Source organism: Vanellus vanellus, assembly GCF_965231255.1.
Source record: "Vanellus vanellus genome assembly, chromosome: 12".
NCBI lineage: Eukaryota > Metazoa > Chordata > Aves > Charadriiformes > Charadriidae > Vanellus > Vanellus vanellus.
The window spans coordinates 21,944,993-21,960,255 of NC_138917.1; the positions used below are offsets into that span (position 1 = coordinate 21,944,993).

General features: G+C 49.6%; 1 protein-coding gene across 1 annotated transcript in view; it reads right to left on the minus strand.

Moving 5' to 3' along the window:
* Positions 1-15,263, minus strand: part of HYDIN (HYDIN axonemal central pair apparatus protein) — a 161,422-nt gene that overhangs the window by 145,645 nt on the left and 514 nt on the right. The window contains exons 2-5 of the mRNA XM_082489568.1: positions 14,385-14,510; positions 12,608-12,727; positions 8,517-8,651; positions 859-1,058 (exon numbers count right to left, since the gene is read on the minus strand). Of these exons, the coding sequence (XP_082345694.1) occupies positions 859-1,058; positions 8,517-8,651; positions 12,608-12,727; positions 14,385-14,510 (581 nt within the window). The remainder of the gene's footprint in view (positions 1-858; positions 1,059-8,516; positions 8,652-12,607; positions 12,728-14,384; positions 14,511-15,263) is intronic.

The window sequence follows — 15,263 nt, forward strand, 5'->3', positions numbered from 1 at the left end:
AATCAAACACCGTATGCTTGTGACCCCCCAGAGAATGGGGGTATTTGGCTGACAGTGGTCCGTAACTATTTCAAAAGGTACTTAAGGTCAGGAGGTGCAAGTTAGCTACTAACATATTCCAGCGCTCTCCAGAAAGAGAGAGTAAAAAGGAAGAGAGGAAAAAAAGGGAGAGAGAAAGCTCTAGAAGAAGAGACCCCCCAACCCGTGCACCAGATATTTGCCGTGTCTTTTGCCTGTGCTCTCATTAACATTCTGGTTTGGGGCTGTAGTGGGTTCTGAAGCCTCTACTTAAGAGCTCATTCCACTTAAAAATATTCGGTCCCAGACCAAACCTACTGAAAATAAAGTCCCTGGATCACACCGTACTATCTTCAGGGCCTCAAAACCAATTCCTTTGATCTACAATTTCCGACGGTGCTGGCTATACAGACGCAGCTGCTGATAAATTCTTAAACGTTTCTTTCACCAGCTCGTAGCTGGCCATTTCCTAACGCCGCGCTCGGTCTACCTGAAATGAGCTCCCAGCGCGGCCACTCGCCATGCAGTATGCCATACAGACCAAGGGCGGTCACGTTGCCCTCTTTTTATTTGTTCTTTCAAACTAACAGAATTGGTCTTGTGAGATGCTGTGTCAGAGACGCGACTGCAGCATAAAACTTGGCTGCAAGCTTGCAGAGTTTTATCAAAGGTTGTGTCATGCTTAAAACACTGTAAGCAGCAAAACTCGCGTGTCCTGCCCGTTTCCAGCTACGGCTGCAATACAGCAGCTCAGACGCTCTGGTTCCTTTTTGGCACTGTTTAAAGAGGATATTATCGCACAAAAGTGTTTTACACAAGCAAGATGTTGAGTTCCTTTACCTCTGAGTGCTGATGCGGTAGCGCGCCTCTCGATTACCGATGTTGCGAACCAGCAGAGTTTTCTGGGTGCTGTACTTGACCGGACAGACGGAGAAGTTCAGCTGGTCAGGGAAGTCCAGGATAGCTCGGGCACCTATAGCTCGGATTGGCACAATAAATTTTTCCCTCTCTGTGATGCAGGTGAGCTGGTGGAAGTAATCCTGCGGGGGAAAGGAACAATCTCAGCACAGCGCATTTAGTACCGTCCCCACGGCAGAGGGAAAACTGTTTTCTATGACTAACAGCAGCAATCAATAATGTAATAGTTCTTTGCAAGTTTACAGCTACTGGAATGAAAGGTCATTAAAGCAAAAAGAAGAAACAACCTCATTGATTCACCTGTTGTCACAGCAAGCTGGCAGAACCAGACAAAATTAGCTGATACTTTGATTCTGAGGCACCAAACCGGAGTAATTTCATGCAAGGGATTACAGCGGTAACCAGAACCTGCTTCAATCACCACTGCAGATGGTTAAAGACCCCACTATGAACCTGGTTGTGCCACAGCACTAATTCCAGTCCCAGCAATGCAGCAGACTCCTTGAAGCTTGGCAGGGGATGCTCAGGTCCATTTTCAAAAGGACTTTGCCACGTGCATGGTCAGGGAAGTCTCTGGTGAAATACTTAACAAGCTGGACACGATAATTGTTTTAGTGTCGGGTGAGAGTAGGGTACATGTGTATTTCCCACCCCTTCCCATAGCGTTATAGGGACAAGGCTGGGGAGGACACAGACTTAAAAAGCTGCCGGATCCACCTCCCCACCCCAGAACTGGCTCAGCTCTAGACTGAAGCTATTCTGGAGAGATGTTTGACAAGTACTTAAAAGCACTAACAATTCCACCCCTGCCCCCAGCAGCCTATTCCAGCTCTACCCTAGACTTGCGAGTTCCTCCTGTGTCTCATCTCCCTTTCCATCTCATCTCAGCCTCGGGGGACACAGGAGACGACTTTGCTCCCTCTCTGCTGCACGGCCGATGCCATAATCGCATCTCTCTCGTAAGGTCCCCAGAATAAGGGACTTGGTGGCTTGTCAGCACATCTACCTGAGGCAGGTGGCATCAGGAGACACTCGGACACCCCTACCAGAGCCAACTCAGCTGTGCTATCCCCAGTCATTGGCTTATTCAGAAAAGAGCCAGACAGTCCCCACGTGTCGTCACTCCCCCCTGAGCTGTCTGGCATTTAGCAGCAGGAAGGCGAATTAAGCCACCAAAATCATTTCACTGTAGGGTTGAGTGGATCAAAAACTCCAGATGGATGGTGTGGCATCGCTGCGCGGGAAGCATCGCCTTGCCCCTGCCGGAATCAGTGGTAAAACGGTTGCAGCAGGGTGAGGAGCCATTACCTCCAGCAGCTCTCTTAACAAGTTGACAAAAGCTCTGCCTCTTATCATTCGCCAATCTTCCCCCTCCACGCCCCCCCCAAGCTTTTATCTTGATTTTTTTTTTTTTTTATAATTGTTGAAGCAGCCAGCAGACGATTCGATTGAGGAACAGCACACCGCAGCAAGCACCCTTAAACCAGAACAAATGCAGATTCCCCTGCTTTTTGGGATTTCCTATGCCCATACCTGTCCCCTCCACGCCTGGAAGGGACTTACGGCAGCCGGACAAGGCACAAACACACCGCTATTGCTTTAGCGCAACAACTGACACCCAGTGCCTACCGACCCCCTGCTCGGCTGGGGTATAAGGTTGCAGTAACAGATGCTGTCACATCCAAGATGTAAAAAGAATAAAAGGATCTTTGAGGGTTTTTTTTTCCACCCCTCCAGACATCTCAAATATCCACACTGGAAACTGCAGAAGGGCTTTAGCTTCTCGTCTTTGGAAGGTAAAATGCCAGGAAGGGAACAGCAGCAAACGACCTACAAGAATTGAGTATCACATTTCAGGAGGACAGTTCGTCTCCAGCAAGGTGCTCCGAATTAGCAATTTTGTACTCCATCCTGCAGCTCAAGGCCTCTAAAATAAAAGCTATGGGCAGCCCCTGTGAATTTAAAGTACCTATTATCTGAGTACTTCACATCCTGCGCTGTTTAGATCCTCAGAAACTGCATTAGCAAATGAAGAATGCTATTTCCTTTTTTTGTTGTTGTTGTTGTTTGTTATTTTGGCCCCACTACTATAACAAAAGCATTGTAAATCCAATTGAAAGCTGCGTGCCTTATTAAGTCTTGGCATGCCATATTTACTTTATCTCTCCCTTCCAGATGCCAGGTAGACAGAGGAAGATGGAAGGAGTTCAGATCAGCAGGGGGATAAAGAAATTTCAACAATTGGAGGTATTTGAGGGAAGTAAAAGGAAATTATTTTCAAGTCACTGTCACTGCAGAGGAGTGAGCAGATCAACAGCGATGTAAATAAGAGCCCAAGGAATTAAATCCCCCCTAAAAGCGAGCATGGGCAGCCTTCCCAGCCCTGCGGCCGGTGAGGAGCACCGGGACCGGGACTTCTCCAGGTAGGGGAAGGCAGAGCAACAGGGATTTGGCTTCACAGAGACAACCGCGACATTGAGAGAGAAAGCTGCCGCTTGCCATCCCTGCCCTCGCATGTCGTGTGCCGAACCCCCTTCTCCAGGGATGCAAAGCATCTCAGCATCAACTGACCCTCCACCCATGCTCTATGACCCCACCAAAGCGGGACCTTGCACCATGCTGAACGCAGCGTCAGGCCAAACCAGGGGGACCCAAGGCAAGAGGGATGCTGGGGAGAAGGTGGCTGTTCGCACTGCTGCCAACCCACGGTCCCTTTAAGCTTTTGAACACTGAATGGCCCTCCCTCGGGAGGGGATGACGGCTGCAATCCCCCGCTGCAGCACTGCCCTGTGCCACCAACTCTGCTACGCACCTGCCTACAACCCAAGGGTAGGGATGAAACCAGTTTGAAACCAGTTTTAAATCTTGTTTGACTTTGCAACTGCAAACCCTTAGCAGACCGTTTAAAACCAGGTTGCTAAATAAACACGCCTGGGCGAGAGAGGGGTTGCAGCACGTCTGTGCTTTGAAGATTGCTGTGTATAGACGCAGCTTCAGGCTATAGATTTTCATGAAAACATGACTTCATCCTTCATAAAAACTCCTCTCTCAATTTCAAGGAAAATACAGATGACTGCACGATGGTTCCTCTTTTCTTCCCTTTCAATAAGTTACAAGTTTTGGCCTTCCAAACATCACCGCCAGCATTTGAATTAGCCCCCGCTGGAACTAAAGCAGCTGCCTCATCTCAGAGGCGTCATTTCAGGCTCTTTGCAAACTCAGGCTAACATTAATTAACCGGTACACCAAACTCAGATGTCAGTTTTGCTGCATAACCAATCCTAAATGCTTCCCCGAATTCCCTGCAGCGGACAACTGCGAAGAAGAGATCCTCGTAGCATGAGGCACAGTAAGCCAAGCGGGGAAAGCTCAGCGCTGAAACGCCGCCGCCATAAAGGCTGGAAAATAAGGGCCATTAGAAGAGAGGAAGGAGGCTGGAGGATGAAGGTGCTCCACGTGAGAAGGGGTACTCCTTTCTCCTGCCTCCCTCAGCTGCCGATTCACAGGATGCTCTGAAATGAGCCGCTTTGCTCCGGGTTCACTTCGCCCAGGGCCATTCGCCTCGATCTTCTGCCCCTCGCCTTCTCCCAGGAGCCTTCTTAAAAGTATACTCGGAATAGCTTCTGTGTGCTACAAAACATCTCTAACAGGGCTGGACTGAATTTTAAAGGAGTTAATTTCAGTAATGCAATAACTCACCGTCCTGTCATATTTCGTATTATTCAATGAGCATTAATTCAGTCTTCACTGAGCATCAGTAATGAATTTTGCAAACCTCACAGACCGAACTTGTATTGCCTGAAAATATTGCATTGCTACAGTGAAAAGAGCAAGAGGACAGAACAGAATAAGCCGCGCGATGTTGTTATATGCTTCTTGCTTCCTCTAAGATCATCTATTAATAAGCCTGAAGGACACACAAATGTATTCCCGTCTGTTGTTTATTTGCCAGGCGGTTCCACAATGGTTTCCATTAGGCAGAGACTGCCAGACCATAATGCAAGGACGCCCGGGAACACGGGGTGGCACGACAACACCCACACTGTACAACCGGAGCCGTAAACCAGAAATGTGTAAATCAGAAGCAGCGAGACTAACTGGAAACGTTGCCCAGCAGAAAAATTAGCATTTCATATTTATAACGCAAGTGCCAATAAACAAAGAGACCTGTCAGCTATTTATTTACTTTCTGACAGTCCAATCATGTGGCACATTCCCAAATGACGGCGAGACAATAGCAAACCGCTCGTTTTTCAAGAAAGGGCCGCGCGGCACGCGGCGTTTCAACCCCTGACAGCTCACGTGGCCCTTTTATTTAGGGCTTCGCCACAATTTCACTCTCGCGAATGGGGAATTACTCCACCAAAGTCAGACTTACTCCAGGGAAGAAGAGATGCAAAGCAAGAGAATTACATAAACCAGCTCCACGCCAAGAGGACTCTCCAATCCTCACAGAGGGGTTTGTACCCCCATCCCAGGTCCTTGGCTTACCCGCAACCCCGGTGGACCACCGGGGGATGAGGAGGTTGTTCAAAGGCAGCGCTCATAAGCCTTCCCCAACTACAAGGCAGGTATTCCTTGCGAGGAACCGCAAACCCAACGCAGGTGGCTTTAGAGAACCCTTTCCCAAAGCCTACCTCTTTGCTAAGGGGTTTTTTCAAGGTGCCATGTGCCTCCTGACCGCGCTACCGCTGCATTTCTGGCTCAGCTACGGCACTCCGGGACTTTGCTGACTCACACTCCATCAAGTGAACTTGATGATCTTAAAGGTCCCTTCCAACCTCACTGATTCTATGATTCTAAGTACGAGACGAAGTGTTCGATTCGTACAAAATTCTGATTCTCTTCTCAAAACCCCCACGGCACACTGCCCTCTCCTGATGCGCCGCAAGGAGCACGAAACCCAGTTCGGCAGAAAGCGCCGGGGCAGCGCTGAAGCTGTGCGGAGGACCTCTTACCGGCAGAGCCCTCTACTCCAGGCACTCGCCGGCTCGAGGGCAAGACAAGGGACAAAGTGTCGGACATTAGCGCTCTCTGGGGTCCTCTCACCCCACTTCTATTTGCGGTGATGGTCATGTGTTGCTCTGCTGCCTCTCTAAACTTAAAAAGCAGCGCTTTGCCCTTCACGGGCACCAATTTACCTATTCCACCCCAAAAATGAACACTAATTAATACCAATAAATCACATTTTAAAGGCACCAGTGTACTTCGCAAAGCCTATCTCACCAAGATTAAGCTCTTGTGTCACTTGGGTAGTTTGGAGAACTGCCCTAGGCCAGTATAATTTTTACCCTAAATATTAATGATGTTAAATAATTTCTCAGTCCCTCCAAAGGAACAGATTATTCCACAAGCACGGGGAGCCAGAGACCCCGGGGCATTTCCTCGGTAGTTTTCTGTATCCATGCTGTTTGAGGATAGCACAAAGTGTTAAACTAAATCTAAACAGCAAGCAAAAGATGAGAAGACAGCTATGCCCAGAGAGATCTTGGACCTCCTGCGTGGCGCAGAAATACAGGATGGTTCAGAGCTGTCCCCTAACCTCACCTCTCTGACAAAGTCATGCGAAGAATGGAGCTAAGCTGTAGGAGGATGCTGGTGGAAAGAGTCAACCTGCCTGTCTCCTGCAATGCTTCCCTCCCTTCCACGCCACGTACTAAATCCTTCTGTATTTACAAACCTCCAGCTAACAGCGCTGAGGGATCAGGCTTGCCAGGGCCACAGCACCAATGTTCGAACCCCTAAGGAAGAGCATAGTGTGTTTCACAGCATCCCAGAGCGGTGAGGGTGGAAAGGGCCCTCTGGAGCTCCCCCAGTGCCACCCCCCGCCAGAGCAGGGGCACCTCCAGCAGTGGTACAGGACACCTCCAGGCGGGTTTGGAATGGCTCCAGAGGGGGAGACTCCCCCCCTCTCTGGGCAGCTGTGCCAGTGCTCTGCCGCCCGCACAGGAGAGAAGTCCCTCCTCAGGTTGAGATGGAACTTACTGTGCTCCAGTTTGTGCCTGTTCCCTCTTGTCCTGTCACTGGGCACCGCTGACAAAAGACTGTTCCCACCCCCCGGCGCCCTCCCTTGAAGGATTGATAAGCATTGATAAGATCCCCCCTCAGCCTTCTCTTCTCCAGACTGAACAGCCCCACGTCCCTCAGCCTTTCCTCAGCAGAAAGATGCTCCACTCCCCTCATCATCTCTGTAGCCCTTTGCTGGACCCTCTCCAGCAGTTCCCTGTCCTTCTTGACCCGGGGAGCCCAGAACTGGACACAGCGCTCCAGATGTGGCCTCCCCGGGGCAGAGCAGAGGGAGAGGATGACCTCCCTCAACCTGCTGGCCACACTCCTCTTGAAGAGTGTTTGGCAAGGACCAGGTGCCAGCTGACAGAGCAACCACAGTAACATGCATGAAGACACAGCCACACCAGTGCTGCTGCCCACAGGCTCCGGGGTAGCGCATGTGCCTGCAGATTGTACCTGCCTGTTTATTCCTATACAACCTCTTTCAGGCAGATGTCTCAAAGTTCTCTGCAGTGCACCAACCTCCTGCTGAGTTAAGGCCATCTAGAGCTCAGCGCCTCTGTGCCAGGCTGGTTCCCTGCCACATACACAGCTCTCCCTGTCCCTTAGACCCGCAGCTGGATGGCAGGCAGGCAAGTGGCCTCGGGGATGGCACAGCTGCAAGGCTTGAAAACAGAGGGTATCAAAAAGCATCATCTTTGCTCCGGTCCAGGGTGAGGCAGGGAAGCAGCTGCCAGATGGGAAAGAGAAAAGCTCTCTGGATCTATTTGTTCCTCTAGTGCTTTCCATAATAATTAAACCTCTACCGTTGAGTAGAGCGATGGTTGAAACACCCCTCTCCCTGCCATTTTTCTGCTGTACATGTGCATCTTCCATCACAAACACTCGAGTTCCTCAGGGCGAGAAAGCACAGCCCGTCAGTGGCTGCCGCGGTGGCTACCAGCAATGCTAAGATGTGACTAGCCGCAGACTGGCTGACCACAGCCCAGAGCAGCCCTCGCAGCAGGGTGTGGGCTATCACCAGCATACAAGAAAAACGGCGCCTCTAGAGATAGTGTTCTGCTGTCTCACTACTGGGTCCAACACAATCTACATTACAGTGACTCCAGTTTTCAAAGGCGGTGTTTCTCACTGATCGCGTTCAACTTCAGGTCCTCCAAATAACAGGTCACACTTAAACAGACTTTTGTATTTATAATTAGTGGAGCAAACCCATAATTATGCAGCAGTGGATAAATACCAGAAACCAACCCCTTGAGAGGCTGCCCCACCACAGACTCCCTCATCCCTGAAGCCAACAGACATCACGTTAAACATTCCAGTGCTGAAGGATAAAAAAAAAAAAAACAAAAACAAAAACAAACAACACTCTGAAACAAATAAGAGCCTCCAGCCTACAAGAGCATAATCTTCACCATGGGGAAAGAGTTTCCCCCAGTTCTAGATCCAGCACAACCCCACCGAAACCAGGACAGTTCCTCAAAACCCACCCCAGATGCCCTGCTCTGAATCCAACCCTGCACGTTCACCTTCTACTGAAGACATCAACTTCTTGGGCCCTCCAGTCTCACCTTATTCTCCTCAGGGGTGAAAAGGACACGGAAAGTCGAAGGCATGCCAGGTGCTACCTTACGGCACACATCAGTGGGGCTGATCAACTTGAAATATGGTGAGCTCTCCAAGATGACCTTCACCAGCCGAGGAACCTGCAGAAGAGACACGAAACTATAATTTTGCCACTCGTGGAAACACAAGAAGAGACCTGGCCATGCCCTGGTGACATCCTTCCTTAACCGCCTTCCCAAACCACTTTTAGCTCTTAAGGTACAGGAACATAAACACACAAGTGTGGACTTGAATCCATTCTGCCTGGGCAATATAGCTCTAGGCCAGAGGCGGGAGGGCAATGCCCTGCTGTGAAGGAATTGACGAGCAGGTAAGACATCAGCAGTATGGAGATATAATACCCAAATCAAGTCATCCCCATATTCAGCAAGCCCAGAGAACCTGATCGCTTCTGCCATGACGCATCCCCGCCATCCTGCGGAGAGAGGGAACGTATTCCTGAGAAGGGGAATGTATTATCTGAAGGCAAAATGGGATTCGTTATACTGGGGGCAAGGGAGAAATTCACTTCTGACATACTGGGTTTGAGTGGAGCAGTCTGCAGGCAGACCAGCAAGAGGAAACCACAGACATTGTGGCCATACTGGGAATAAAAGCAAGGCGAAGAGGAGCAAAAATGAGGAACATAGAGGGGGGGGGAAAAAAAGAGATAACCCCAGAAACAAGGAGATGGCTAAGAGAATTTAAAGGGGGCTGTAGAGAAGCAAGGAAGAAGCACGAAACTCTATAAGGAAAGGCTGATGCAGAAGACAAGAGCAGTCAGCTTACCAAAATAAAGGAAAGCCAGACGACCCTCCAGGCTGTGCCTATCAATTATGGGCTTCAAAGGCATTTTCTGCCTTGAGATACATGGCCAGCGCTGACTCACAGCGTGGTTTCATTATTAAAAGCCAATCTCGGCTCTCTGGAGGCTCTTACTGCCTGGTGATCATAGCCAGGCAGCTGCCAGTGCGGGGCAAGCCAGGTTTCTCGGTATTCCTCCCCACATTCAAGAGTTCCCACAGACACCTTGCTCCAAGTTTCCACCCTCTGGGACACCACCAGCACCGAGCCGGCAAACGGGCATCTTCTAGCACACAGATATCAACCCCCCAGCACCAAAATCTTACCTCACCAAGTCTAAACCAGGCAATTTTGACTGACCGGCAGCTTCACCGATAAACAACGAACCCACACGAAGCTTGGGAAAAATGGAGCTTCATTCTGCACCCCTCACCCGAGCCTGATAACCCACGGCCCAAGTAGTCCTGAACTCTCCAATGACCCTCCGCTCCCAGCGATGCCCCGGGGCGGCCACTTCCAGGAGCCAATTTCCACACTGCAGACAAAACATCTACCGTCACCAAGTCCCCCTCGGGAGATGAGCACACGTGGCTAAAACCTTCAGCAAAAGCCACCCAGAAGATCTCCGAGGGTGGTGAGGAGCAGCCTGAAGTCAGAAAAGCAATTTTACAATACACAGGTAAGAGCAGTAAGTACATAGCAAAGCATTTACACATTTGAATGATTACAGAGTCTCTATTTGGAATATATTTTGCTGTTAGCTGGATTTTTATGGAGAAGACAACCTGAGGCTACCACGCAGTGTAAGCCAGCGTGATTCAGAGGAATCTGGGAAAGTGGTGAGAAAACTTTGAGACGGAGCACAACGTTGCTTTTCTCCAGGACATTACCAAAAAGCCAACAAAATTAGAATATAACAACCTCTCTTGGGATTATCATCTCTATCTTTGTGTACTTAAACATGCCACAGAGTTTCCTTAGAGCTGATTTTACTTTTACACCAGCACTGCCCAATGGTTGAGGTCTTACTAGCTTCAAAACTAATTCATTTTGGAAAAAAATAAGCAGTTCACACATTGCCTCCCCTTTACAGGGCACGCAAATCCCAAAGTGCAGCTGTACAAGTTTATTTTTTTACCAGGAATGGCAGAAATGTTGATGCAGATGTTCTTTTCCACTTGAGGAAGCATGAATAGAGCAAATTAACTGTTTGCCTGTTGGCTGGTACTTGGCAAAAGACAAACATTTTGAAGTGCCACACGGATAATGGAACAGCTGAAGCCAAAAAGACTTAGTGGGAATGAAGCAGAGTCATTGGAAGAGAGAAACTGAGGCACATTTTAATCAAGAAAGAGAACACCTGCAGCAAAGAGTGCCCAGAACCAGTGTGGATCATACAAATGGTATCCCTCGGGCACCCACGCTGCATCTTTCCAACATTCCCAAGCTAAACGCCAGACCAGGAATGGCACAGTACTCTCCAGGACTGAGGGACCACGTCTGCATCCTTCCTTGTCAAAGGGTCTTCCATTTTCAACCACATCCCTGTCAAAACCTCTTATCTCAGAACACACTGACTTCTCTTGCTCTTCCTCCATTTGCGATATGCCCTGACAGCTTTTTTTTTTTTTTGTCCACCTGTTTGTTTCCCAACAGGCAGATTTGGAGAGGGGGATAATTCCCCTGCTCTTGTGTACACTTCCATCGTCCCGTCCTGTTCTCCTCCTCTCACGTGTACATCTTATCCTTCACTATCTTTAGTTACACATTTCTTTTTCTGACCTTTCTCTGCTTCCAGTACACTTACTGTTACGTGTCAAGAGAAAGCCTTGCGTGTGCAATGTTCTCTCCCAGAGCACTTTCTAACTCATCTCTTTTCCTCTCTCCTGTCTTTTCCCACCAGCTTGCTCTTGGCACACGCCTCATTCGAGCAAACATTTCCCCTGCTGAAATTCGAAAGGTCTCAGTTTTCCCCTTTACAGCGGAACAAAAATTGCTGACATTTTTTAACTTTTCCCTTCTCAACTTTCTTGGGAAATCTCAAAGCGCTCACCATTTTTTCAAGTAAAGGTGGAGACCTTCGAGGGCACATTACTCTGGATGCGCTGTGGCTCTCCGTAGGGAAAGCGGAAAGCCAAATTGTCTTAGAAAAACCTAAGCAGAACTGAATTAAGCTTAGCAGGAGCCTAAAGTGGCACCTAAATGCCTCCCACTGCTTCTGCTAAATCAGTCTGTTTCCACCACTGTTCCCAAACACCTTTCCTGGAGTGCTAAGGGCATCAATTATAACTTATTCCAGCATAAAGTGAAGATTCAACCTCTGTGCTTTGACAGTGAGCTGCAGAGAGGCAGCGAAACAGGCTGTGAGAGGCAGCGATGCCCCGCCAGAAAGCAAGATCAACCAAGGAGCCACCAGGATGCAGTTCACGCTGGAGGTAAAGCACAAGAGCAGGGAAGAATTGTACAGCTCAAGATTCCCATCAATCCAGGGCTTTCCAGGGAACGGATGCTGACTACACAAGCTGCTTTGGGCGCTGATGAGGCCACATCTGGAGCGCTGTGTCCAGTTTGGGGCTCCCCGGGTCAAGAAGGACAGGGAACTACTGGAGAGGGTCCAGCAAAGGGCTACAGAGATGATGAGGGGAGTGGAGCATCTTTCTGCTGAGGAAAGGCTGAGGGACGTGGGGCTTTTCAGTCTGGAGAAGAGAAGGCTGAGGGGGGATCTTAACGCTTATCAATCCTTCAAGGGAGGGTGCCGGGGGGTGGGAACTGTCTTTTGTCAGTGGTGCCCAGTGACAGGACAAGAGGGAATGGGCACAAACTGGAGCATAGGAAGTTCCATCTCAACCTGAGGAGGGACTTCTCTCCCGTGCGGGCGGCAGAGCACTGGCACAGCTGCCCAGAGAGGGGGGGAGTCTCCCCCTCTGGAGCCATTCCAAACCCGCCTGGACGTGTCCTGTGCCACCGCTGGAGGTGCCCCTGCTCTGGCGGGGGGTGGGACTGGGGGAGCTCCAGAGGGCCCTTCCCACCCTCATCAGTCTGGGATTCTGCAAGATGCCACCAATGCATGGCCAAAATCAGGGGGAGAATCCCCAGCATGGGAAGATTTCCACCATCTTGCAAAATAAAGGTGGTGAGACAGTTTGTTCTGGATGTGCTGTGCTGCAGTAGATAACTTGCTATGCTGTATGCCACGTGAGTTACACTGCTTTTCTCTTCCAGCAGTCTTACACCTCCGCGTCCCAGCACTCACCTTGTCGTTGTTCCTCAGAATCAGCGGCACTTCGTAGACCTCACAGGGGACGTAGCTCTGAAATACCACCTCTGATGGGAAAGGCTGAAACAAGCACTGTTCCAGGCCAAGCGCTGAGAACTGGAGATACAAAACAGAGCAGCGAGAGGTTCAGATCCATGAATGGGAACCATACATTGATCTCCAGTGAAATACAGTCTCTCGGTGTCCTCCCAGCTCACACTAGGGAAGCAGTAGCTCACCCATCTGTGTTCTAAGCTGACCAAAAGTTTCTGGACCACGTTGAGCTAAGAAGCTCAAGCTAAGTAGTTCTTTCGGTAGGTGCTTCTCCAGGATTCCTTCTCCAAAAATGCACGGCAGCACATACCTCCAGCAGACTCCTCTCCTAACATGGTCACACAGCTCCAGAGCACTTACTGAAAGAGCCATGAGCGCTCATGGAGCAAATGAAGCCCAAGAATTTACACAAGACTCCATGGGAAACAACTTCAGGATGATCTTTACTCAGAGAGATAAAGACCAAGTCCCACACATGCCCAAATAGCGTGGTTTTGATACAGAGCCTAGAAACCAGTAAGAAGAGAACAGCACCAGAGGAGGTAAGGCCAAAAAGGAAGTAACGCAGTAGTTAAGTAGAAAAATTAGGTGAATTCTGGATAGTGATGAGATTCAGCTTTTTTCTCAGCACTACCAGGCAACTTGAGTAAGACCGCACTTGGTATCTCCTTTTCCCCACGAGCTTTAAATGGATGCTTTACTGTACTCTATTATTGCTGTTTTATTTAATATCGCTACAGAAGCGCACCTGAAAATATACGCAAAAAGCAAACGCTTACGGAGCGGAGGCAGCACGACTTTGAGAAAATTCCTCCCTGCTTTGGTCTCCCCTCTTCCAGCTGCACTGTGCCCGCTCGAAAGCCAAAGGGGGGGGTGTCTCCTGCTCTGCCACGGGAGTCACGGTCCCGCTGAAGCTAGTAGTTGCAGCGCGCCGCCAGTTATTTGTGCGCTCGCCTGATGCGTTCCCGACCTCCTGTGCTGTCTAGGGCAATCCTTAACTAATTTGTTACAGGTCTCTTGCTGGCAATTTTCCGCTCAACAGCCTGCCTCAGTAATCTACCCGTTTGGACTGCGTGTTATATACTGAACAGTCCTGTAAGAAAAGCAGCTTTAAACATACATCGATCCAGAGAAAGTGCATCCACTCCCCTCTGCCCAGAGGGATTCCGCTGTGTATCTGGCAGCCTGCAAAACCTAACACCCTGCAAGGGTCCCACACCTCGTTCCAACCCAAAGCATTAATGTAATTGGTTTTGTTAAATCTTGAATAATTACCACGGGGCCTGCAAGCCTTCAAAGGCCAATGCCTTCACCGTTGAGGGAGTCATGGCCCCAAGCGTTTGAGAGCCACCACACCAAAGCAAGAGGTGGCTATTTCAGCAGGAGGATGGAAAACGGCAAGCTCACGCTCCTGTGTCCTGCCCCAGCCTTCCCCCAGTATCGCGATTTAGCCATAGTAGCTAAACTCCAGCAAAACCCACCAAACTTCAGCAGAGGTTATTTATATTGGCTTAGCACAGATCAGGCCTTCAACATCCCACCGGGAAAAGGATGTTTTACCTCTCCCTCGGCAGAAGGAACTCCACCACCACCACCAGCAGTTTGAAAGGACAACAGGGCCTCGTCACCGAGGTATTTAGGAGGTGGTGAGCCTCTCACAAGCCCGGGCTGTCTTCAAATGTCACATCAAACAGTGAGGAAAAGGGCAGGGAAAGGCTACCTTTTGATGGGAGGATTCACTCATGTCTAGAAGCTGGATAATCCGGGGCCGCCTCATCTCCCGCGTGCTGGCCAGCTTCTGCTCGGTGGTGAGAGACATCTCCTTCAGGAAGGCAGAGGGAGTCAGCTGAAATGCAAAACATCAGCGAGAGCTACAGAAACGCCTTCGTTCAGAAAGGCTTTTCTTGTTCAAGTGCCACTGATGAATAATTTGTGACCACAGCCACGAGGATAGTCCTGGAAGTCCCGTAAGTTACCCGCTGAAATATTTAACATTGGTAAATTAATGATATAGAGCGGAATACACATGCTCTGACCAAGTGGCTCTGTCCCATTAGCTTCTCCGTCATGATTTGATGTGACATGGTTGGGGATTTCGGCTCTTCGGGCATTTATTTCCTCTTTAGTTTTGCTGGATTGAGCCAGTGACCTTTGAAGAGAGCGGGGAGGAGTTATCAGAAATCCCCTAACTCCATCCTTGCACAGCGCTCACAACCAACACGTGTGAGATGTCACTGCTGGGTGAATCAGAGGAAAGCGGCATCACACCAAGACTGAGGTGGAGAGGAATGGGCCCAAGTTTTAGTTCTCTTTTTAATTAGCACTTGTTTTCTCTCTGTTCTGGCCTCACAGAGCCCTCCACAGAAGTATACAGAGAGATCTCTTTGACAGAGCCTCAGCACGAGGTCATCTCCAGGCAAGGGAGCTCCAGTCAGCAAAGGGGACATTTGTGGATGGGAAGGAGGAACTGCCCTGACTCCATGGCTGTTTGCGGGGCTGGATGCTTGCTCCACACAGGATATGAGATACAATAGCTGTTTTGGAATCTATTCTGTGTGGGACCACCCATGTCTCTCAAGACTTCAGGCAGGGTTTGAGC